This window comes from Anolis sagrei, chromosome 7, assembly GCF_037176765.1.
Source record: "Anolis sagrei isolate rAnoSag1 chromosome 7, rAnoSag1.mat, whole genome shotgun sequence".
In the NCBI taxonomy this organism is placed as follows: Eukaryota; Metazoa; Chordata; class Lepidosauria; order Squamata; family Dactyloidae; genus Anolis; species Anolis sagrei.
In genome coordinates this window covers 35,351,549-35,376,857 of record NC_090027.1, presented here as the reverse complement: position 1 = coordinate 35,376,857, position 25,309 = coordinate 35,351,549, and the positions used below count along the sequence as shown (strand labels likewise).

At 41.4% G+C, this 25,309-nt stretch overlaps 1 protein-coding gene across 2 annotated transcripts in view; it reads right to left on the bottom strand.

Annotated features, from left to right (window-relative positions):
• The window catches only part of CLMP (CXADR like membrane protein), a 67,413-nt gene extending 55,225 nt beyond the window's left edge, over positions 1–12,188 (bottom strand). Inside the window, exons 1-2 of one of the 2 annotated variants that reach the window (XM_060787160.2) lie at positions 12,105–12,188; positions 11,651–11,930 (exon numbers count right to left, since the gene is read on the bottom strand). In XM_060787160.2, the coding sequence (XP_060643143.2) occupies positions 11,651–11,678 (28 nt within the window). In that variant the 5' untranslated portion in view covers positions 11,679–11,930; positions 12,105–12,188. Of the gene's footprint in view, positions 1–11,650; positions 12,056–12,104 lie in introns of those variants that run through there. The other variant, XM_067470769.1, reaches the window with a different exon arrangement.
• Between the last annotated feature and the right edge of the window lie 13,121 nt (positions 12,189–25,309).

Genomic DNA, 25,309 nt, shown 5'->3' with positions numbered 1-25,309 from the left:
GATCTCCAAATGGTTATAAATGTTATTTTTCAAAACACCAAACATCCATCCTAAGACAAGTGCCACGGGGCACTGACTATTTACTGGTGTCTATATGACACTAGTGAACAAGAAATAGTCCATGTTGGCTTCAGCTGCACCTGAAGGTTTTACCCATTGTCAAACACACCTGGTGGCACAAGGGTAAACCCTTGTACTGGCAGGACTGAAGACTGAAAGGTTGGAGGTTCGAATCCAGGGAGAGTGCAGATGAGCTCCCATTGTCAGCTCCATCTCATGTGGGAGCATGAGAAAAGCCTCCCACCAAGAAGGGTAAAACATCAAAACATCCGGTCATACCCTGGACAACGTCCTTGCAGATGGCCAGTTTTCCCACACCAGAAGTGAATTGCAGTTTTCCAAGTCGTTCCTGACACACACACACACACAAAAGCCACACACCTCAATAAATGCATTTTCATATAGGTGCGCCATTATTTAAGAATGCTAAGTGAGGACTCTGCTCAACTTCTCTCACACAATTATTGCTTTTCTATAACTCATAAAACAATGTGCATCAGATTTATCATGAAGTTCAATAGATGCCTCTTCCCAATCCATGCCATGTTTCCCTACATCACAGCCTTCCTTTAGAAAGACATTTTGGACAGATCTTGCACAACAATGCAAATATATGGCCTCCATCGCAACGGAGAAACATCACCATCTTTTTGTTGCTATGGAGCTCCACAGTTCCAAGATTTAAAAATAAAATAAGAAGGAAACAATCATGGGAAAGTGGAAAACATGTATGGCTTTATGTATGGTCTTTCTCTGACTGCCACCAGAAGTATCCTGCCCGCCATTTCGGCAAAGGAGAATCGAGCAAGATGAAAAGACCACATTCAAAACGCACTCCAAAAGACACAAAACCAGCACAGAGGATGGGTTGCAGATGGGTCTAACCATCATACATTTAAAAAACTATCCTTTTGGAATGCATAGTGATTATTTCCCATTTTTCAAAATGGACTCATGGTGGATTTTTTTCCCTTCGAGTATCCAAAGAAACAAATATTGCCTTATGTGATAGAACCCAAAAGCACCAACAGGCAAAGAGTGTCTGTGAAGGGGTATAAGTGTACGTGATAAGGTCCTAAAGGGAAGGGAAAGGTTTTCTTCCTCTCAAGGCTGAGAAGGCCTGTTTGTTCCACATCAAATAAACAGAGTTTGGGCTTTATTCTTTTCTCTTGAATATCCCAATCTATCATTAGCTAAGTCTTGTTTTTAGTTCTCTCTGCAAGTTTTAGCTTGCTTCAGATCCAGCTGGAGGGAACATCTAAAATGGTTAGAAGCCAGATGTTGGCCTCCGTTCTTTTTATCCCTGAAGAGGTTAGAATTAATGAGATTGTGCAATCAGAAGTTGCAATCTATTAATTAAGTTGGCTGCTATAGAAGTACGTATCTTCTGAAACTATTAAAAAAGGTGAGAAACAGTAGCTGTGCTTTAAGCAGATGTTGCGTAACAAAGAGTGTCTGGATATCTGATGAAATGAGAGTCTTCGTTGCAAAATCTCACGCTATGGTAAAGCCAGTTTGTCTGTAAATTGCCACATTCCTGTCTCTTTCTCTTAAATTTTCTAAAATCTGTCTCCTTAAAGCCAAGGATGGGTTGACATCTGAACTGAGTCATAATAACACTCCATCCCCATTGGTTCACCAATTTGTTATAATTTACTGAGAGGCTTGACCAACAGTAATAATAAAAGCAGGGTGAGCCTGTAGTTTGGACTGTATTGCCTATGATTCCTCACCATTTTGTCTATGACTGAGGGGAACTGTGTTGCAACAGAGTATGGAAGCATGAGCTGCCATATCTGACTCAGTTGGTATTAAGTGCACTAGGCTTATGCTTTTCGGCTGAACCTCAATTCGTTTCTGCTGGCTGAATTCTGAGAGACCTGTGGATCCGTTTATGCGTGCCTCCTGAAAACGAGCGGGTTGCCAAATAGCTGTTTCCAGTCCTCAGCCAAAAGATCTGGGAAGTTGTGGCTCCTTTGTGGAAATAGGGAACTTACGAGGCTCCTCTTTCCATTCCTGGTATCCTTTCCTATCTTCCTTTCAAGGGAGTCTGGGTTTGAAAAACGGGGTTAATAAAACACCCCTCCTAGGACCCTTTCCTATCTTCCTTTCAAGGGGCTCTGGGTTTAAAGAATGGGGTTAAGGAAACACCCCTCCGGAGACCCTTTCCTATCTTGCTTTCAAAGGGGTCTGGGTTTGAAGAATGGGGTTAAGGAAACACCCCTCCGGAGACCCTTTCCTATCTTCCTTTCAAAGGGGTCTGGGTTTGAAGAATGGGGTTAAGGAAACACCCCCTCCTGGGACCTTTTCCTTTCTTACTTTCAAGGGGGTCTGGGTTTGAAGAAAGGGGTTAAGGAAATACTCCTCCTTGGACCCTTTCCTATCTTCCTTTCAAGGGGCTCTGGGTTTGAAGAATGGGGTTAAGGAAACACCCCTCCTGGGACCCTTTCCTTTCTTCCTTGCAAGGGAGTCTGGATATGAAGAACAGGGTTAAAGAAACACCCATCCTCGGACCCTTTCCTATCTTCCTTTCAAGGGAGTCTAGTTTGAAGAACAGGGTTGAAGAAACACCCCTCCTGGGACCCTTTCCTATCTTCCTTTCAAGGACGTCTGAGTTTGAAGAACAAGGTTAATGAAGCAGCTTGCATAAGACATGCCACGGTGTTCAGGGCTAACAGGGAAACCCCTTGTGAGGAGCACGTGGCAGCTTCTCCGCACTGTGTGGTACTGAATAGGGGAGGAGCCGTGATCAGCTGCCATGTGGTCCCATAATGGACAAAAATACTGTACATTATGGCTGAGCCCTTACCATTACCACCATCCAGCCAAGCTGAACTCGGATTGGCCAAAGGGAACTTGTGCACAAGCCAAAACGCACACTTGCCAAAGAACGTAAGAAGTACCTTATTATCTGAGTGAGTTAAAAGTTTAACAAAAAATATCCACAAAATTACCATATTACAACCATACTACAATCAAAAAGCCTTCTGAACCTCACCAATGATGGAATTGAACCAATATTGCTACACAGAACTCCCATGACCAAGGAAAAATACTGTGTTTTCTGAGGGTCTTTGGTGACCCTTTTGACACCCCCTCACGATCCTCCTCAGGGTCCCGATCCCCAGGTTGAGAAATGCTATTTTAGAGAGACAAGGCAAGGAATAATAATAATCATCATCATTATCATCATCATGTCAGTGACGATAAAACCCAGCGGCAATGAAAAACAACTGCCTTTGGATGAAGCCATGTCATTCAAATGGAAATTATTGTTTCCATTTGATGTTTGATGTTTGATGTTTTGTGTTATCTCTATTATAACAGTCTGTGCTTTTTCTGTAATTTTAGTTTGTTAAGTTATAATTCGTATTTATATGTTGGGTTGTATACATTTTGTTAGTATGGATGTATTGTTGTTGTATTTGGGCATTGAATGTTTGCCTTTTGTGTTTGGAATCTGCCCCGAGTCCCTTTGGGGAGATAGAGCAGAATATATAAAAAGATTATTATTATTATTATTATTATTATTATTATTATTATTATTATTAGGTTCTTGTGGGTTTTTTCAGGCTATAGAGCCATGTTCTAGAGGCATTTCTCCTGATGTTTGGCCTGCATCTATGGCAAGCATCCTCAGAGGTAGTGAGGTCTGTTGGAATTAGGACAATGGGTTTATATATCTGTGGAATGGCTGGGGTGGGGCAAAGAGCTTTTCTCTGCTAGAGCTAGGTGTGAATGTTTCAACTGACCACCTTCATTAGCATTAGCTGATGAACCAGCCTGGACACAGCATATTATTTGAGAACACAGAAATGCAGGACCACACCAACAACCACCATGTCAGACTACACAGAGAAGCCATTGAAATCCACAAGCATGTGGACAATTTCGACAGAAAGGAAGAGACCATGAAAATGAACAAAATCTGGTTACCAGTATTAAAAAAACTCTAAAATTAGAACAGCACAACAACAGAGAGGAAACAAACAAGGACATCTAACCACCTCTCAACAAAAGATTGCTCCAGGCACTGCCAGGCAATCAAATGCTAATCAAGGTGGTCAGTTGAAACATTCACACCTAGCTCCAGTAGACAAGAGTCCTTTGTCTCACTCTGGTCATTCCACATATATATAAATCCTCTTTCCTAGTTCCAACAGACCTCACTACCTCTGAGGATGCTTGCCATAGATGCAGGCGAAACGCCAGGAGAAATGCCTCTAGAACATGGCCATATAGCCCGAAAAAACCTACAACAACCCTTTCCTTTTATGTTTGGTATCTGCCCTGTGTCCCTTTGGAGAGATAGAGCAGAATATAAATAAAGTTTTATATGATGATGATGATGATGATGATGATGATGATGATGATAATGATGGTGATGATGATTATTATTATTCAAAGCATCATTGCAATTGGGTCATAATCACAGTTCTGACCAAAGTACTTTAGAAGAATCAGAAAGTGAAATTGCCTCCAGAACATGGCCATATAGCCTGGAAAAACCTACAACAACCCATGGATTCCGGCCATGAAAGCCTTCGACAATACAATTTGCCTAGCGTTTGAGCAACCACATCATACAGTATATGTAAACTGGGCTTATGAAAAATAATTTAATGGTTATAGCTAACTACAGGGATAGTTTTGTAAATAAAAAAACCAATTTCCTCCGAAACACTGCACAGCTTTTTTATAGACCATCGTTTTTTTGTAATCTCCCTGATGGCAACACCTGGTGATGTCTGCACCCTTCTAGTGGTGCCACTATTTGCACATTTAGTTTAGATGTTCTTGTTTGAGTTTGTTTTGAGTGAGCCCAGGTTCATCCCACGACGGGCGGGCGCCTTTCCCCATCTCTCCCTCCTGGCAGCACTTTGGTCAATGGTTCTTTTGTGCATGGGGAATGTTTAAATATAGCCTGATGCTGGGGAATCTGGCTCCGTTTCCTCCTTATCTCTGGAATGGCGATTGGAAATAATTGGAAGTGGCACTGGAAGTAATGTGAAGTGACAGTCCCTGGGCTCTGAGGCTTTTGCTTGAAGTCTAACGATCTCCTCGCAAAACAAAACCTAAATTTAAACAATGAAGTCACAAAGTGATTTGCCTTCAAGGTTGAAAACCCTGTGATTTTTTTTGGGGGGGGGGGGGGGAGAAGAATGAAATGGAAAGGAAAGAGTGCTTGGTGAGATGCTTCGGCTTGCTTTTCGAGGCTCTCTTTGATAGCAGGGATATGTTCTTTTGTGCTGTTGCTTCACACGCCTTCCCATTCTTCCTCGGATAGAGAATTCATTTCTGTATTAAAACGTTTCCGTAGCCTTTGAAATTTTTATCAAGGCTCTTCTTATTTCTTTTTTTTTTTAAAGATTTCTATAGAGTGAGCTGCAGAAAGCAGCCAGTCCATGTCTTATAAATAAGCATAGAATGGGAGAGTGCCACCCTCCTCTGCTACGTGTGTCCTAAGGATATGGAACAGCTAAGAGAGAAGGATCCAGGAGTCTTCTTATAATCGGTATTTGAAATGCAAGTGTAATTGGAATGCATGCGCCACCCATATAACCTATCATACCTAGGTTTCAAAGGATTCTCCATGGCCCCAATTGTGAGGGAAATGCTAGGAATAGTTCCACAAGTGGTCACTTTTTAGTACTAACTTTACAATGGTCTAAATCCGTGTTTTTCAACATGGGGTCAGGACCCCTGGGGGGGGGGTTGCAAGGGGGTGTCAGAGGGGTCACCAAAGACCACCAGAAAACACTATTTTCTATTGGTTATGGGTGTTCTGTGTGGGAAGTTTGGCCCTATTCCATTGTTGGTGGAGTTCAGAATGCTCTTTGATTGTAGGTGAACTATAAATCCCAGCAAATACAAATCCCACATGACAAAATAAACCTCTCTCCCCCACCCCACCAGTATTCAAATTTGGGTGTATTGGGTATTTGTGCCAAATTTTGATCCATCATTGTTTGAGTCCACAGTGCTCTCTGAATGTAGGTAAACTACAAATCCAAAACTCAACGTCAATGCCCACCAAACCCCTCCAGTATTTTCTGTTGGTCATGGGAGTTCTGTGTAGCAATATTGGTTCAATTCCACCATTAGTGGAGTTCAGAATGCTCTTTGATTGTAGGTGAACTATAAATCCCAGCAACTATAACTCTCAGTTAACAAAATCAATCCTGCCCCCATCCCACCAGCATTTGAATTTGGGCATATTAGGTATTTGTGCCAAATTTGGTCCAGTGAATGAAAATACATCATACATACCAGGTATTTACATTACAATTCAGAACAGTAACAACATTACAGTTATGAAGAAGCAGTGAAAATAATGTTATGGTTGGGGGTCACCACAACATGAGGAACTGTATTAAGGGGTCGCGGCATTAGGAAGGTTGAGAAATACTGGTCTAAATAGTGTACTCAGTGCCACCAATGGAGCCAGCACCTGCCTATATCTGACAAATTATGTCCTCTTGAGGAACTTTATGGGTCCTCCAGGTAATGGTATGTATGCTTCTTCTGGAAGCTCCCACAGAATCACACTGGAGGACCTAACAAATTCTTAGAGAGGATATCTCTAGGAATTTTCTAGGTCCTCCAATACAACTTGGGCAGACTTGTATTGGAGGATCTAGTTGTTATGGTGGTCTTCCAATCAAACTTTGGCAGAAGCTGTCCATTTCAATATAATTCACAGCTTTCTGTTTCCAGTTTAAAATCAGGAATGTAACCTCTGGCACATATAGAGGTTGTACTTGACATTTAAAATTTATCAGAATTTTGAGACCTGGTGTCATCTGTATTCTGATGATACTCATCTCCATCTCTCTTACACAACTGATGCCAGGAAAGCTATGGAATCCTGGATTCTTGACTGAATATAGGCAAATCCTGAATTGGGTGTAGACACTGATGGTCAATCCAGAGAAGACATCAGTTCTGTTGGTTGGTAGGAAAGCCAATCTAGGACTGCGTTTCACTCTTGCTCTAGATGGGATCATATCACTTCACAAAGATCAGTTTATGGCTGTTGGATCCAGCACTATGCCTATGAGTTAGCTGCTATGACTGGGACACTCTTTGTCCAGCTTTCGGTGCCCTTTTTAGGGAGAGAGAACTTGTCCAGAATGCCAATGGCTGCATCTGCTCTATAGAATTGATGCAGTTTGACACCACTTTAGCTATGGATCCCCTGGTGGTGCAATGGGTTAAACCCTTGTGCCGGCAGGACTGAAGACCAACAGGTCAGAGGTTCGAATCCAGGGACAGTGCGGATGAGCTCCCTCTGTCAGCTCCAGCTTCCCATGTTGGGACATGAGAGAAGCCTCTCACAAGGATGATAAAACATCAAAACCTCCTGGTGTCTCCTGGGCAACATCCTTGCAGACGGCCAATTAACTCACACCAGAAGCGACTTGCAGTTTCTCAAGTCGCTCCTGACATGAAAAAACAAAACGCTTTAGCTGTCATAGCTGAATGCTGTGAAGTTATGGGAATCTTAGTTTTACAAAATCTTTAGTCTTCTCTGCCAAAGAGGGTTTGTGTCTCACCATAACTACAACTTCCACAGTATTGAGCCTTGGCATTTCAAAATCTGTACCTTACCAATATTGGCCTGTCTGGACTTATGGTGACATTAAGGAGACCCTGTCACAGGGTGTTTTTGGCGAGACTTGTTCAGAGGAGTTTGGAAGTGTGTGATTTCTATACTCATTTATAATTCCTTCCCTTATATCTAGGTTAATTCTTGGATGTTATAAATGGTAAGAACCATAATATATGGAAAGTACAAAAGAAAGAAGTTGCAGTGTGCTATGATTCTGTTTAGAACGCCCTGTTCTCCATTCCACCAGGTTTTCCTTTTCCTGCACCAAGCTGTCAGCATCCTTTCATCATTGAATATATTCAGCCATCGTTGTGCTTGCTTATCCCTTCCTTCCAGGTTTATTTCTCTAGTAGAGTTTTGGTTTAGTTGCATACCTTGAAGCTTGTCCAGGTTGAGCATCCATTATCTGGATTCCAAAATTGGATATAACACGAAATTCAAAACTGTCCAGTGTTGGTTCAGTGTATACAAACTTTGCTCCATGCACAACATTATTAAAGATATTGTGCATATCTTGAGTACTTGAAACTTGCATTATTTTGTATCTAGGCTGAGGTCTCATCTCCAAAATGTCTCAATTCATACAGATTTGGATACTCAGGCATTGGAGCCCCCGGTTGCGCAATGGGTTAATCCCTCGTGCCGGCAGGACTGCTCACTGACAGGTCAGAGGTTCGAATTCAGGGAGAGCGGGTGAGTTTCCTCTGTCAGCTCCAGCTCCTTATGTGGGGACATGAAAGAAGCCTCCCACAGGATGGTAAAACATCAAACATCCAGGCGTCCCCTGGGAAACATCCATGCAGACAGCCAATTCTCTCACACCAGAAGTGACTTGCAGTTTCTCAAGTCACTTCTCTCTCACACACACACACACAAAAACCAGATAATCCAAAATCCGAAAGAAACCCAAATCCAAAACACTTCTGATCCTAATCGTTTTGAATAAGGGATACTCCACTTGTACTACTTATCTCCACCAATCGTTTTGAATAAGGGATACTCCACTTGTACTACTTATCTGCAACCAGGGGATGTTTTATCCCTTTTGGAATCCCTCTCATTCATCACCGTTATCTCCATCCCTTCAAACTGTATTCCATAAGTCTTTTCAGTCTTTAGATGGAAGCAGATGTTTGGAAAAGTGCAGATACTGAATGCCAGCCTCATGATTTAGGTTGGGAGATATAAGCGATTCCCAAATCCCCCCTCCTGTCATCATTGTTATGCCCGAGGTGACATTCCTCCACTTTCCACCACAACAGACTTTTTTGCAACACAAGCTGTACTGTGTAGTCTGCCTAGTAATAGAGAAGACAAGGAGCTTGGTTGGAGCTGCTCAAGAGAGAAAGCCTTGAAGAGACAATTGGTAGGAAAACAAGTACATTTCATATCTACTCCCCCTGAGCGTCCCTTCTCAGGAAATTCAAAATCCAAAATCTTCTAAAAACACTTCATGTTGAATATTCTTTATCTGGAATTCCAAAATCCTCCAAAATACAAAATGGTCCACATGGTTGGCTGGGATGGAGAGACCTATGCTTTTTGATAGTTCAGCGTACACAAGCTATGTGTGTAACACACGACATTATTTAAAATACAGTGTATAAAATGACCTTCAGACTATGTATACATGAGACCCACATGAATTTAGTAACTAGACAACATAGGCAAGATATCTCTGTAGGTCAGCGTTTCTCAACCAGGGTGTGAGGACCCCTGGGGGGGTGGGCATGTGGAGATGTCAGAAGGGTGACCAAAGGCACAGTATTTTCTGTTGGTCATGAGGGTTCCATATGGGAAGTTTGGCCCAATTCTATCATTGGTGGGATTCAGAATGCTCTTTGATTGTAGGTGACCTATAAATCCCAGCAACTACAACTCCCAAATGTCAAAGTCTATTCCCCCCCCCCCCAAACTCCACCAGTGTTTGCATTTGGGCACATTGAGTATCCGTGCCAAATTTGGTCCAGATCCATCATTGCTTGAGCCTACAGTGCTCTCTGGATGTAGGTGAACTACAACTCCAAAACTCAAGGTCAATGTCCACCAAACCTTCTAGTATTTTACTCTTGGTCATGGGAGTTCTGTGTGCCAAGTTTGGTTCAATCCCCTCATTGGTGGAGTCAGAATGCTCTTTGATTGTAGGTTAACTATCAATACCAGGAACTACAACTCCCAAATGACAAAATCAATTATGCCCCCACCCCCACCCCACCAGTATTCAAATTTGGGCATATCATGTATTTGTATCAAATATATCATGCATATCAGATATTTTTATAATGATTCATAACAGTAGCAAAACTACAGTTGTGAAGTAGCATCGAAAATAATTTTATGGTTGGGGATCTCCACAACATGAAGAACTGTATTAAGGGGTCGCGGCATTAAGAAGGTTGAGAAACACTGTTGTAGGTGATCATATATCATCTGTTTCATTTGGTCAGAAGCTCATAGCACCTTAAATCCCATCATTGCTTCTGCTTCCTTCCTCCATACCTTGGGTGATATTTTTCTTCCTTTACTCTCCCAAGACAGAAAGGAATTTCTGTCTTTGAATTGAGAAATTAAGACATGGCAGCCTTTATATGACCCTTTAGTGGGGGTTTCCCCTTTCTTATAAACCTATCTATTTGTCAATCCAAGCGCGATTCTCCAGACTGTGGTGTCTTTGGATTGGTAGGGAAGGAGACTGCTGACATGGCATGCTGTTGCTAACTTCGTTTGCCCTTGGTAAATGCAGATTGACCACCGGTCCTGGAGCAACTGCAAAAAGTAACAACGGTGTTTGTTGTAAACGTTCTCTCTATTTCAAAGGAGTTGCAATAACTTCATCTTTTCGTGCGAATGTTACTTTTCCTTTTCAAGTTCCTGTGGATATTTTTCATCCTCCATAAACAATGGCCACAATACAACCAAAGTTAAGAAATTTGACAGCACGCTAAATTCAGTTATATGATGTCAAGCCCATGCTTAAATCCCTCCTACTGAAATAACTAGTTCTTCAAGGTAACTAGTTCTTCAAGGTACTTCTCTCTGGATCATGCTCTGGATCATGCTCTGGAGCCAAAAAGATTTCCAAACAGATTTCCAAACCTATAACACATTTCCAAACCTATAACAGATTTCCAAACCTATAAGTCTTGTGGATAGTTTGATCAGGAAAACATTAGTTCCTGTTGATTTTGTGGATTGGACCTTCTATCTCTTTAGCATACAATGTGTCAAATTACTATTGCTTTTCTTGTATCCTACTTTCCCTTGCTTCATTTCCATCTCCCTTTCAATTTGGGTCATCGTTTGTTTCCTTCTATATTTCCCTCTCCCATTTATTTCTTCGGTGAATTCTTCCCCCATTGCTGTGCCTTATCCCTTTCACCTCCTTTTTCTATCACCCTCTTTTTGGACCTCCTCCCTCCACATCTGTTTCTCATTTATGGCTCTCTACAATACCAGTTGGAAACAATAGGCTCTTTCACAATATCAGAAATATTCGCAAAACTACGACAGAAGTGAAGCAGATTGACCACCGATCCTGGAGCAACGATTCTTTGTTCAAATTTGCGAAAGACAAACTCATCTCAGGTTCTCTTCTTTCCAAACTTCTGCATAATATATGTATGTGAGAGAAAGAAAGAAAAACACCCCGTAACCAACATTTACGCTTTTTTCAACCAAAGTATCAAACTGTTGAAGAGCTTGTATGCAAAGAAAAGCCATACATGTAGGGGAACAGTTGCATGCTTTAAGATGACAGAGGAAAGAAAGGGGTTTAACTATTTTGTTTTGCTAAGTAAATATGAAAAATGAAAGAAATTGGAAACAGATTGTCTCCCTGCTCAAGAAACTTTGACACAAGCTTTTCCTTCCTAAATAACTTTGTGGTCAAAGAGCTCCACCTTTAATGCAGGCTGTTGCATTTGGAAGTTCAGTTGAATATTTTGCAAAAGCACATTGAAATATAATCTCTCCACTTACCTAGAAACAGGATGGAAAGCGCAGACATTCCGTCTCTGAGAGAGAGAGAGAGACTTCTCTTCCCTTTTTTAAATGTCTTCCCACTCAGGAACGGCAATCAGACCTGCTCAGGACTCAAAGTAACGCCTCTGGAATGCGCGCCGCATAATTGCATCCATGTGCCAGAAAAATAACCAACTTTGCTCTTTCTCCCTGTCTGTTATTCATCCCTTGTCCAGTTTCCATGCAGATAGGAGGAAGGCTGCTTCTCGGCGTCCGCTGATTCAGAGCCTGTCAGCATCTGGAAAGAGGGAAAGGCAGAGGCACTGGAGCTGAGAGACACATCTATGGCTGCACAGAGTACTTTTGCATGTCTGGAAAGAAAAGGAGAAATGCGAAGGGTGGAAAAGGGGGGTTGGATACACAGCATACAATTTTAACCACATGGCTGGCTCCCAGAACAGCCTCTCCCTACCATCAACTGGGATTAGCTGTGAGGGCTGGTCATGTGGGAAGCGGTTGCGTTCTCCTGGTAATAGAGCAACCCCACCTTCTATGGCAAAGCAAGGAGATTTTGCGAGGGCGAAAAATGATTCCAGTGGTTTAAACATGGAGTCGGATATTATGACATACTCAAAGAACTGCCTTCTACTTTTCAGTGCCTTGGGCTCTTGCTAGGTTCACTTTGGTGAAGCTTCTTGACCACTGTGGCTTGAATGGAACCCACTTGTGGGCCAGAGATTATGCCTCTTGCCTCTTTTATTTCTGTTGGAAAGTTGACTTCAATTTATGGTGATTTCATGAACGAGAGACCGAAGTCACTCTATCCTCAATAGCCTTGCTCAGGTCTTGCAGACTAAGGGCTATTGCTTCTATCCGCCTGATATGTGGCCTTCCTCTTTTTTGTGATGCCCTACATCTTATTAAGTATTGTCTTTTCTATTGAGTCCTGTCTTTCATCTGGAATGAATTTCAGGACTACACAATGCCTGCTCCTAACATTGCCAATATCGGCAGCCACATTGTTATAAATGCCATCAGGTCAACTTCGACATACAATGACCTTATAAATGAGACATCTCCAAGTCATCCTATTATCACAGACCTGCTAAGGCAGTGTTTCTCAACCTGGGGATAGGGACCCCGGGGGGGGGGGGGGAGATCATGAGAGAGTGTCAGAGGGGTCGCCAAAGACCATCAGAAACCACAGTATTTTCTGTTGGTCATAAGAGTTCTGTGTGGGAAGTTTGGCCAAATTCTATCATTGGGGTTCAGAATGCTCTTTGATTGTAGGTGAACTATAAATCCCAGTAACTACAACTCCCAAATGTCTAACTCTACCAGTGTTCACATTTGGGTATATTGAGTATCTGTGCCAAATTTGGTCCTGATCCATCATTGTTTGAGTTCACAGTGCTCTCTGGATGTAGGTGAACTACAACTCAAGGTATTTTCTGTTGGTCATGGGAGTTCTGTGTGCCAAGTTTGGTTCAATTCCATCATTGGTGGAATTCAGAATGCTCTTTGATCCTAGGTGACTATAAATCCCAGCAACTACAACTTCCAAGTGACAAAATCAATACCCCCCCCCCAACCTAATGAGTATTCAAATTTGGGTGTATTGGGTATTTGTGCCAAATTTTGATCCATCATTGTTTGAGTCCACAGTGCTCTCTGAATGTAGGTGAACTACAACTCCAAAACTCAAGGTCAATACCCACCAAACCCCTCCAGAGTTCATAATGCTCTTTGATTGTAGGTTAACTAGAAATCCCAGCAACTACTATCAATCCCCCTGCCAACCCCATCAGTATTCAAATTTGAGGGTATTGGGTATTTGTGCCAAATTTGGTCCAGTGAATGAAAATATGTCCTGCATAGTGGATATTTACATTATGATTCGTAACAGTTATGAAGTAGCAACTAAAATAATGTTATGGTTGGGGGTCAGCACAACATGAGGAACTGTATTAAGGGGTCGCGGCGTTAGGAAGGTTGAGAATCACTGTGCTAAGGTCTTGCAAAGCTTTGGCTTCCTTGATTGAATCTTACTTGGAAAGCAGTTATCATCTTTTCCTACTGCCTTCTACCTTAGCAAGCATTGTAATCTTATCTACTGGGTAATATTTTCTCAAGGCTGTAGCTTCCTTGATTGAATCTTACTGGTAAAGCAATCTTCCTTTGACCCCACCATCTTTTACCTTGCCAAGTATTATTGTCTTCTGGAATGAATCTGGCCTTCTAATGATAACATCTGAAGAGCAACAGTCTCAATTAGTCAACTTTGCTTCTTGGAAGCTTGATTTGCTCAGAGACTCAGGCTTCATTTTGGATTAGCAGAAAATAGCAAATATTTGGAATGGTTACTAGAAGAAGGTGCAAAGACAGGCTTAGAACTGAACATTAAGAAAATAAATATTATGACCACAGGTGGTTTATATCACTCTAAAACAAAACAATGAAGGCATTGAGATAGTTTAAGATTTCCTTTTCTTTGGTTCAGACATTAAACACAATGGAGACTGCAGTGAAATGATGAGAAGGAAACTAGGGGCCCTTCCACACAGCCCTATATCCCAGAATATCAAGGCAAAAAATCCTATATTATCTACTTTGAACTGGAATATATGGCAGTGTGGACTCAGATAACCCAGTTCAAAGATATTGTGGGATTTTCTGCCTTGATATTCTGGGATATAGGGCTGTGTGGAAAGACCCTTGGGTTTGGAAGGGCAACTATGAAGGAACTAAAGAAGATGGGATAAAGATAGATCATTGAACAGTTAAGTTAATGATGTCCATGTCATCAGATTTCCTATTTCTGTGTCTGGTTGTGAAAGCTGGACAGGGTAGTAAACTGATAGGAAGAAAATCAGTTTTTTTTGAGATGCAAAATAGGAGTAAATGGGTCCTAGAAGAAATCAGGTCTGGTCTCTCCCTAAAAATGAAGATGGCTGAACTGAGACCACCATATTTTGGCCATATCACACACACACACACACACAATTCATAATGTTTATAAAGGTAGCAGTAAGAAAATAGGAAGACTACTTTCCAAGTAAGATTCAACCAAAGGAAGCCAAATCCTTGAATTTGCACGATCTTACAAGGTCTGTTGATAGTAGGCTGTCTTGGGCCCCTTCCACGCAATAAAATCCCACATTATCTGCTTTGAACTAGAATATATGGCAGTGTAGACTGACTCAGATAACCCAGTTCAAAGCAGATATTGTGGGATTTTCTGCCTTGATATTCTGTTATATGGCTGTGTGGAAGAGCCCTTGGAGAGCTCTTATTTATAAGGTCACCATATATCAAAATTAATCTGATGGCTGTTAATAACAACATGGATGTTGATATTGGTACTTTTAGGAGCAGTCTTAGTGTCATTTAGAAATTCAAAGTATTCCTCAGGTTGCATGCAGCTGGACTTTGATGTTTGTTTCTTCCACTTCCAGCTCCATGTTGAGCGAATCAGGCAGCGAGCCCATTCATGGGGTGAGAGAGTCAATCTAAAATAGCAAATATCTTATGAATCTGTTTTCACAACTGCTGGTCTGGATTAACCATACTTGGCTGTATTTTCAGATCTGTGGACACTTTTCATTATCCTTTTGCCTCTGCACCTGGGGTGCCTAAAAGTTGGTGAAAAGGTGAATGTACTTATTTTATTTCTTCATCACGTTATTTTGCATCTGTTTATTGCATTCTCTGTTATTTTATGTATTTTATTTTGTTGTTATTATTTGCTGTTTGTATTTTTATTTTATTTTGTTGTACTGTAATTCTGGTCTTGACCTCATGTTAGCTGCCCCGAGTTACCTTCGGGGAGATGGTGGCGGGGTAAAAATAAAGATGATGATGATGATGATGATAATAATAATAATTATTATTATTTTACTGACACAAAAACACAGTATGTCACAGCAAATGAGATCTATATGCTGAATTTCATATAATAATAATAATAATAATAATAATAATAATAATAATAATAATTAGAAACACAACAAGATGAGTCTGTAGCTGGCTGTTGTATTGGATCACATGTCGGGCACTTCCCAAATGTCTAGGACTGTGTGATGTATCGGCGAACAATGCTTTCAGATCCCATTTTGCAGCTGGCAGATGGTAGTTTTGTCAGCGCTCAATTTTGTTTAAGTGCAGGCCAAGGTCTTTAGGCACTGCACCCAATGTGCCGATCACCACTGGGATCACCTTTACTGGTTTGTGCCAAAGTCTTTGTAATTCAATCTTTAAATCCTTATATTGTGTCAGCTTTTCCAGTTGTTTCTCTTCAATTATTATTATTATTATTATTATTATTATTATTATTATTATATCCCCCCCCCCCTTTCAGACACTTTTAAGATTTCCTCACCCAAGAAAGGTAAAGGTAAAAGTTTCCCCCTGACATTAAGTCTAGTCGTGTCCGACTCTGGAGGTTGGTGCTCATCTTCGAAGATCCGGCATTGTCCGTAGACACCACCAAGGTCATGTGGACAGCATTACTCTTGGGGTTGGTGCTCATCTCCAAAGAGCTGGTGTTGTCCATAGACACCTCCAAGGTCATGTGCTGGCAATACTGAATAGAGTGCTGCTACCTACCCACAGAAGCGATACCTATTGATCTACTCACATTTGCATGTTTTAAACTGCTAGGTTGGCAAAAGCTGGGGCTAACAGCAGGAGCTCACCCTGCTCCCTGGATTCGAACCACCAAAGTTTTGGTGAGCACCTTCAATATAATAAAGAAAAGAAAGTAGAGGAAGTAATAAAAAGATAGAGAGGATAACGATAAGTATAATAAAATTAAAGACATAAGAAGGAGCTCACCCTGCTCCCTGGATTCGAACCACCAAAGTTTTGGTGAGCACCTTCAGCAGCTCAATGGTTTAACTGCTGCATCACCAGGGGCTCCACCTAAGAAAATTCCATGAAATTGGTGAGGTGATCATAAATCGACAGGTACATTGAAAGCAAACCCACAAACACATACTGTACTGGATAAAACTGACAGACTGGTTCAGTATATAAAAACATCCTTTGTATCAGATAAGAGAAGTACTTCTTTTAGATTGTGTCATTGGAAAGCAATTGGGAGCTTTTCCAAATATGTGATGCATGAAAAGTATGGTATGAAAGTCATCTCCAGGGACACACAATTGGTTAAAAGAGTGGCTGTTCCTGAGCTTCTCTCCAATATCAAAGATGGTGAAAATGAGGCATAGACATTACAAATAATTCAAGCGTGGCTCCTAAGAAGCAAAAGAGATAATATTTTGTACGGCTTAATTTGCCTTTGACCTTTTATTGTATCTGCTAACTGCCTGGTTGCTTCAGAAGAGGCCACAGCGGAGTGGCATTTGTAATGGAAATAAGCATGTTGGCCGGTGATGATTTTGTATCTGCATCACAAACCCACTGAAGCAAATGCCTCTTTTATGTGTGAAAAAAGGGCCCAGAGGCTTGGCCTGGCTCCCTCATTTTCTCCGCTGTCAACTTCATATTCCATCTCTACGAATATAGAGAAGATGGGAGTCGGAGTCGTGCACAAACTGAGTGGCAGGAGGACTGATGAGTGTGAAGTTACAGCAGCGGGATTTCTTTTCTTGGTTTATATTACTTTTCTTCTAATGTTGGGTCTAGAGGCTTGGTCATTCCCAAAATGAATAAATCATAGCAATAACATTGTTTGCTATCAACCAATATTTAAACAGCCAAGAGCTGGTGCGCATCAGGGTGAAAGGAAACATATTTTGTCTCTGTCCTGCTGAATTTGTCTCCAGAGAGAGAAATTCAATCTCCAGAGGTAGCAGCTATCCGTTTAAATCTATATAAGTAAAAATGTAATGTTCATTTGTGGGATTAACAAAACTCAAAAACCACTGGACAAATTGACACCAAATTTGGACACAAGACACCTAACAACCCAATGTATGTCCTTCACTCAAAAAAAATGATTTTGTCATTTGGGAGTTGTAGATGCTGGGTGTGCAGAAGTTATTGATACTATGTATATGTTTAACTGTTAGAATATATTTGTGTTGGTAACAGTAGCTGAAACCAGAGTTAACTGGTTGTATCCACAGTGAGGTTGCCAAGGAGACCAGGCAGGAGAGTGAGAAGTGGGCGGAGCCAAGCAAGAAAATGTTATATGCGTCTTTGGAAAAGAGACAGTTGAGAGTTGGCAGTCGGAGTCGGAGTTGAGAGTGGAGAGTGGAGAGTCAGTGTGTGTGAATAGCTGGAGGTTTTCAGTCTAGGAAGGCTGAAGGGAGAAACCTAGCCAGTTTCTTTAGTTAAAGTAGACTAAAGGAAGCTCGTTTAGATCACTAGTCAGGGAAGGACTAGAGATCAGGGATTTGATCAAGAAAAGATCAAATTGGAAGGCTATTCACCTTAGAAAACATTGTTTATTAAAGTGCTTCACCTCAGTAAAAGTCAATCACAAGTTGTGTCATCTAGAAGAGTGGACTGTATTGCAAACCAAGTGTTAATCAAAGTTCTATAAGTTATTCAAAGTTATTTAACAGCCTGCAACCATACGCTTTGTACGTAATAAACTTGTTAACTTTTGTTGAAGACCGTCTAATTTCCATTAATCTGCGTCTGGGGAGCCAGATCTCATCGGCAATACCTCACGTTGGTGGCAGTTACCTTAATTTACAAGTAATAATTGGCCTCCCCTATAATAAATTCTTATCAACAATTGAGGCCTGAGATTAATTACATCCATAACCATCCACACCTGTATAATTGGTGGCAGAATTTAAGAACAGTCTGTACAATTGGTGCGTGCGACTGTACACTGGGATTTATAGTTCACCTACAATCAAAGAGCATTCTGAACCCCATCAACAATGGAATTGAACCAAACTTGGCACACAGTTCTCCCATGGCCAACAGAAAATACTGGAAGGGTTTGGTGGGCATTGACATTGAGTTTTGGATTTGTAGTTCACCTACATCCATAGATCACTGTGGGGTCAAACAATGATGAATCTAGACCAAACTCTACATGAATATTCAATATGCCTAAATATGCACACAAATGGAGTTTGAGGAAAATAGAATCTTGACATTTGGGAGTTGTCGTTGCTGGGATTTATAGTTCACCTACAATCAAAGAGCACTCTGAACTCCACCACTGATGGAATTGAACCGAACATAGCACACAGGACTCCCATGACCAACAGAAAACACTAGAAGAGTCTGGTGGGCGTTGACATTGAGTTAAGGAGTTGTAGTTCACCTACATCCAGAGAGAACTGTGGACTCAAGCAATGATGGATCTGGACCAAACTTGGCATGAATATTCCATATGCCAAAATATGAACACAGATGAAGTTTGGGGAAAATGAACCTTGACATTTGAGAGTTGTCGTTACTGGAATTTATAGTTCACCTACAATCAAAGAGCATGCTGGACCCCACAAATGACACAATTGGGGCAAAATTCCCACATTGAACCCCCTTGAGAAACAGAAAATACTTAAGGCCATCCAGTCCAACTCCATTCACCAGGGCAAGAAAACGTAATCAAAGCCCTCCCGACAAAGAGCCATCCAGCCATAGATATAGATCGATATATATGATTCACACACACACAGATATAGTCTCATAGATTTGAAGGGACCCCTAAAGAAGGACAGCGATATGTTCCATGTTCCAGAGTAGGCAAACCAAACAATTTCCGCATCAACACTGACAAAGAAACAAAAAGAAATACTGTTTACCCACAAGCAGAAAGAAATTACATTTATGAGAAACCAACACTTTCTCATTACTTTATTTTCCAGATCACTAGACTGGGCCACAGCAACGCGTGGCAGGGGACGGCTAGTCTATATAAATAAAAATGTAATGTTCGTTTGTGGGATTGACAGAACTCAAAAAACACTGGATGAATTCACACCAAATTTGGACAGTGTACACCTAACAACCCAATGAGTGACCATCACTCAAAAAATTGATTTTGTCATTTGGGAGTTGTAGTTGTTGGAATTTATAGTTTACTTACAATCAAAGAGCATTCTGAACTCCACTAATATTGGAATTGAATCAAATGTGGCACACAGGGCTCCCATGACCAACAGAAAACACTAGAAATATTTGGTGGGCATTGACCTTGAGTTTTGGAGTTGTAGTTCACCTACATCCAGAGATCACTTTGGACTCAAACAATGATGGACCTGGACCTGGAGTGTGGTGGAGGCTCTCTCTTTGGAAGCTTTTAATTAGAGGCTGGATGGCCATCTGTCAGGGGTGCTTTGAATGCAATATTCCTGTTTCTTGGCAGGGGGTTGGACTGGATGGCCCTTGAGGTCTCTTCCAAATCTTTGATTCTATGACTCTATAAGGACAACCTATTTTAATTTACAATTGTAAAGAACTTTTAAAGATGGCTTTTCACTCTGATGTTACCAAAATATTTATCTGAGGACAATGAGTTGAAACCCATTACACATTCAGGTTTTTTTGACACATCAAACAAATTTGATGGGCTGAGTGATATACAATAATAACAAAGCTAAATTAAATTCCATTGCCTTAAGACAGATCTGCACATAATAATGTACCAATTAGTGATATCAATTAAATAGCAGTACATCAATTCACTCAGGATATTTTATGCCTCAGCCACCATTCCTTGGTCCCTGGGTGTTCGTAGATATCAAGGAAGATAATTAGCTATGAGATATTTGTTATTCATAAAGAAGTTGTAGAAAAGGAAGAGCTTATAATTGGTTTAGTAAAAGTCAAGCTCATCCAAAGTCAACAGAAAATGGAATTAATAAAGGAATGGGACTGTTGCTGCCCACAAGATGCATGCAAGGAGAGAGCTTGCTTTGTATTGTCGAAGGCTTTCATGGCTGGAATCACTGGGTTGTTGTAGGTTTTTCCGGGCTATAGGGCCATGTTCTAGAGGCATTCTCTCCTGACGTTCCACCTGCATCTATGGCAAGCATCCTCAGAGGTAGTGAGGTCTGTTGGATGTAGGAAAATTGGTTTATATATCTGTGGAATGACCAGGGTGGGGCTAAGGACTCTTGTCTGCTGGAGCTAGGTGTGAATGTTTCAGTTGACCACCTTGATTAGCATTTGATGGCTTGGCAATGCCTAGGCAGGCATGTAACCTGGGGGGGGGGGGCTTGGGGGGCTTCAGCCCGCCCCCCCCCCCAAAATTCTCATGGTGGTTCGTGAAAAGGCCTTACTGGTGCATTATTTAAACTGTTATGTTTATTCATATCATGATCTGATCACCCTACTCAATATATCCCATATGCATGGTGGTATTGGGGTAACGATACAAAAGGTTTGCTAGGGTAGACCCTCTTTCACTCGGACTTAGCCCCCCCCCCCCCCGAATCGAAACCCTGGCTACAGGCCTGTGCCTGGGGGAATCTTTTGTTGAGAGGTGACTAGATGTGCCTGATTGTTTACTCTCTGTTGTTTTGCTGTTGTAATTTTAGAGTTTTTTTTAATACTGGTAGCCAGATTTTGTTCATTTTCATGGTTTCCTCCTTTCTGTTGAAATTGTCCACATGCTTGTGGATTTCAATGGCTTCTCTGTGTAGTCTGACATGGTGGTTGTGAGAGTGGTCCAGCATTTCTGTGTTCTCAAATAATATGCTGTGTCCAGGCTGGTTCATCAGGTGCTCTGCTATGGCTGACTTCAACAAAATCTGTCTACCAATATTTTTTTTAAAAAAACCTCTAAAATTACAACAGCAAAACAAAAGAGAGTAAATAATCAGGCACATCTAATCACCTCTCAACAAAAGATTCCCCCAGGCACTGCCAAGTCAAATATGCCAGTTCCATTGCTGCTGCCTCATTGCTCCTCGCTGCCTCTCGCCTCTGCCAAGCTCTGGACCCGGGGACTTGATGCGGTTCCCCCATGGGACCTCGGGGAAGAGCCTGGTCAGGGGACCCCGGACCTTGGGAGGAGATTCTAGTTCCCCAAGGACCGAAGATTGAATCGACTGCAGCACTGCTGTGGTCTCACCTGCCAGCCTTCTCAAAGATCATGGACTCTCTATCTGCATGTCTTGGACTTCAGAAAATACAATTTCCCCCATGAACCTTCTTCAAAGACTCCTTTTAAAACACTGGACTCACAGCTTCCAAAAGAAATTAAATCTTTTATTAAATGTACTTGGAATGTGGGTCAAGGATGGGGTTTATTACTATGAAATGTTTATGATCGGAATGTATGTATATCATGCTAATTAAGGTGGACAGTTGAAACATTCACACCTAGCTCCAGCAGACAAGAGTCCTTTGTCCCACCCTGGTCATTCCACAGATATATAAACCCATTTTCCTACTTCCAACAGACTTCACTACCTCTGAGGATGCTTGCCATAGATGCAGGAGAAAATGCCTCTAGAACATGGCCATATAGCCTGGAAAAACCTACAACAACCCAGAGCTTGCTTTGCTTCTGAACTCCCACTCTTGCTTGTCTGTTGGTTCCTATGTCATGTAGCAAAAGCTGCGCTGAATTTTTCAGGGCAGGACACAAATCAATGGGGAAAAGTGCATTTCGTTCCCTTCCCCCCCTCCACTCTCCCAGATCCAAGAAGCACTGAGCTTGTCACTCCAGATTATAGTCCTGACAGACGACGGCCCAAGCTATGCCATGAATGCTACCCAAAATGCATCATCATTTTAATGGAATCAGTGTGTCAGGAGCGGAAGGAGAGCAGCATCATTCTCTGCACTTACTCCCTGGAGACTGCTGAAATCTCCAGAGGAACAAGAGAGGAGAAGGTTGTAATCTGATTCCCCTCTTACCTGGAAGGAAACATCCAGGTTTTGCATTTAATGGGATCTGCGAATAAGAATGTGATGAAGAAGAAAGCAAACATGTGGCAAATTCCATATTATTGAATGGAAAGGATGTATCTGTATGTAGCCCAGTGGTGGGACCTCTTCGTTTCCATCTTACCCATGTCTCCGTTATGTAACTCTGGAGACTACAACAAATGCTTCCTAAAATTAGCAAGGAAAAAAAGGCTATGTGAATCGTATGAGGTAATAGAGGCTGATGGAGATGGGTGGTGAGAATGCCAAAATAAATGTTTTCCACTGCTTTTGACAGCATCTTTAGTCAAGTGCATAGTTGTTGTACCCGTTTTTCATCCATTGATGAATGGCGGTCCAGCAGAAACAGAACAAGAAATCGAACAAGAAGTACCAGAATGAAACATGTCATGAGCTAGTGTTCAGAGATATTTTTTAAAGTATATCTTTCTTGCAAAGAACATTTTGAACTGCAGAGAGGTGGGGAGCAAAAGTTGAACATTCTTCTTTGTGATCTCTGTGAATCCTTCAGCTTTATCCACCATTGAACCACATTATGCTGGGGAACTTTAGCCAGGGATATTTTTAGTGGAGATGCTCTAGAGAAATAGCTCGACCTTTTTTGCTCAGTTCCTATTCACCACAAGAGCAGCAGTGTGAGGAACATCTTTATTGTAGAGAGACTTTGACTTTGTTTGACACAACTGACTACTCATATTTGATGTTCTTTTTCCTTTGCTGGCACCCTTTCATCATCTCCATCTCCACCCTGTCTGCGCCCTACACCACTGGAGAAATTACACTGTCTAGCCGGTATTGCACCACCTGACATCCACCAGGAAGTAGCAACCAATAGTGAAAGGACCAAGGGAGTGACATCTCCAGCTCATCCCCTGTTTGGGTATCAGCCAGCACGTCAACGACTTAAATCAAGAAATAGTTTTCTAAGGTCTACAGAGACACTCGCTGGAACCCCTCAGCAAGCGAGAGTCCAAAAGTGGCAGGCTCAAACCCAGAACCTCAATCAATTACTGATACCAAATGAGAGACTCTTCCCTGGGAACACAGAAAACTGGGCGACTTGGAAGGCGCTGAACAGACTGCGCTCTGGCACCACGAGATGCAGAGCTAACTTTAAGAAATGGGGCTACAAAGTGGAATCCAAGAAATGTGAGTGTGGAGAAGAGCAAACTATAATAATAATAATAATAATAATAATAATAATAATAATAATAATACTTTATTTGTACCCTGCTACCATCTCCCCAAGGGACTTGGTGCGGCTTACATGAGGCCAAGCCCGCAGTACAACGATAAATGAAGGCGATAACAAATAATCAATACAAAACGGTTAAAATAAAGCTCATAAACAAGAAATACACAATAAACAATAAATAATAACAATAACATACAAGCATTTAAAAACCTATGGCCGGGCAAACTACAGACCACCTGCTGCAATGCAACCTGAGCCCTGCTACATGCACAATGGAGGACCTTCTTGCAGCAACAGCAAAGGCACTCCAAGTGGCCAGCTACTGGTCAAAGGACATTTAATCAACTACCAAGCTTGCAAACTTTGTGCTTTTTTATTTGTTTGTTTGTTAAAAATGCAATACAACTGTTTGGTTTGCTCCTGACACGATAAATAAATCTCCACCCTTACGCCCACCCCCTTCCCCTTCCCTTTCCCTTCCCCTTTCCCTGTCTCCATCTCCGTCTCCGTCTCCTTCTCTTTCTCCTCATTATTATTATTTTTATTATTTTTATTTACTATATTTATATACTGCCATTCTCAACCCAAGGACGATTCAGGGCAGTTTACAAAACGGCACAATTCGATGCCCACAATAACATAAAAACAGTTAAAACATTTAACATAAATAAAATTCAGTAAATAATAAAACCGATAAAAACATAGATCCTCCGCGTCTCATTACCAAAATCATTATCCAATCACATTGTCCAGGTGTTCCAAGATAAGGAAGGGTTTGTCTGCTACACTGCTTAAAAAGCCAGGTTTTAACACTTTTTGTGAAATGTTAAGAGGATGGGGGCCCTCTTTCTCCATCTCCTTCCCCTTCTCCTTCCCTGTCTCTTTTTCCATCTCCTTCTCCTTCGCCTCCTTCTCTTCCTCAATCTCTCTTTCTTTTACATTCTGACTTTATTGTCTGTCTTTGCCATTTTTGTCCTCAGCTAGATTTTCACCTAAATGTGCTGTGGCCTCTACGGTCGAGGAAGGATGCTGAGGCCCATTGGAGCATGTGTGCAGAGGATGTGCAGATGGGGTTACTCTCAAAAGTTACTCAACACTTCAGTATTCTGAACATAGCTCTCTGCAGATACGAAAGACATGCAAAAAAGCAGGCAAGTTACCATCCCACATCTAATTTGTATCCCACCATCAACCAATGCAGCAAATGTCAAGAAATGGCTTGATAATCTTTTATTTTGACAACACAAGACAATAAATTGTAATGTTTGAAAACACCTAGGTTACATTGTTGAAAAATGCCTGAAAATGCTGTTGACATCAGGGTGGGATATTCTCAGCAGTGGTTATTTTATGGAAATCTATTAATTTCAAAGGGTTTAATAGGCACAGAATACTCAGAGTTTTGTTTGCCAGTTATTTCCTCTGAAATATAGACTACAGGGCCTGATATTTTTGGTAGTCTCCAAGGACTAACCATGTCTGACTTGACTTTGCTTCCAAGATCAGACAAAATCTTGTACCTTTAGGGTATTTAGGCCAATACTTTAAAGTGCAGCTTCTCCTAAAATATGGTGAGGGGAAAATTCTGCCTTTCTCATACGTATTCAGTATGCTTTCAAATTAGTCTACACATAATTGGGATTTTTGACAGAAAG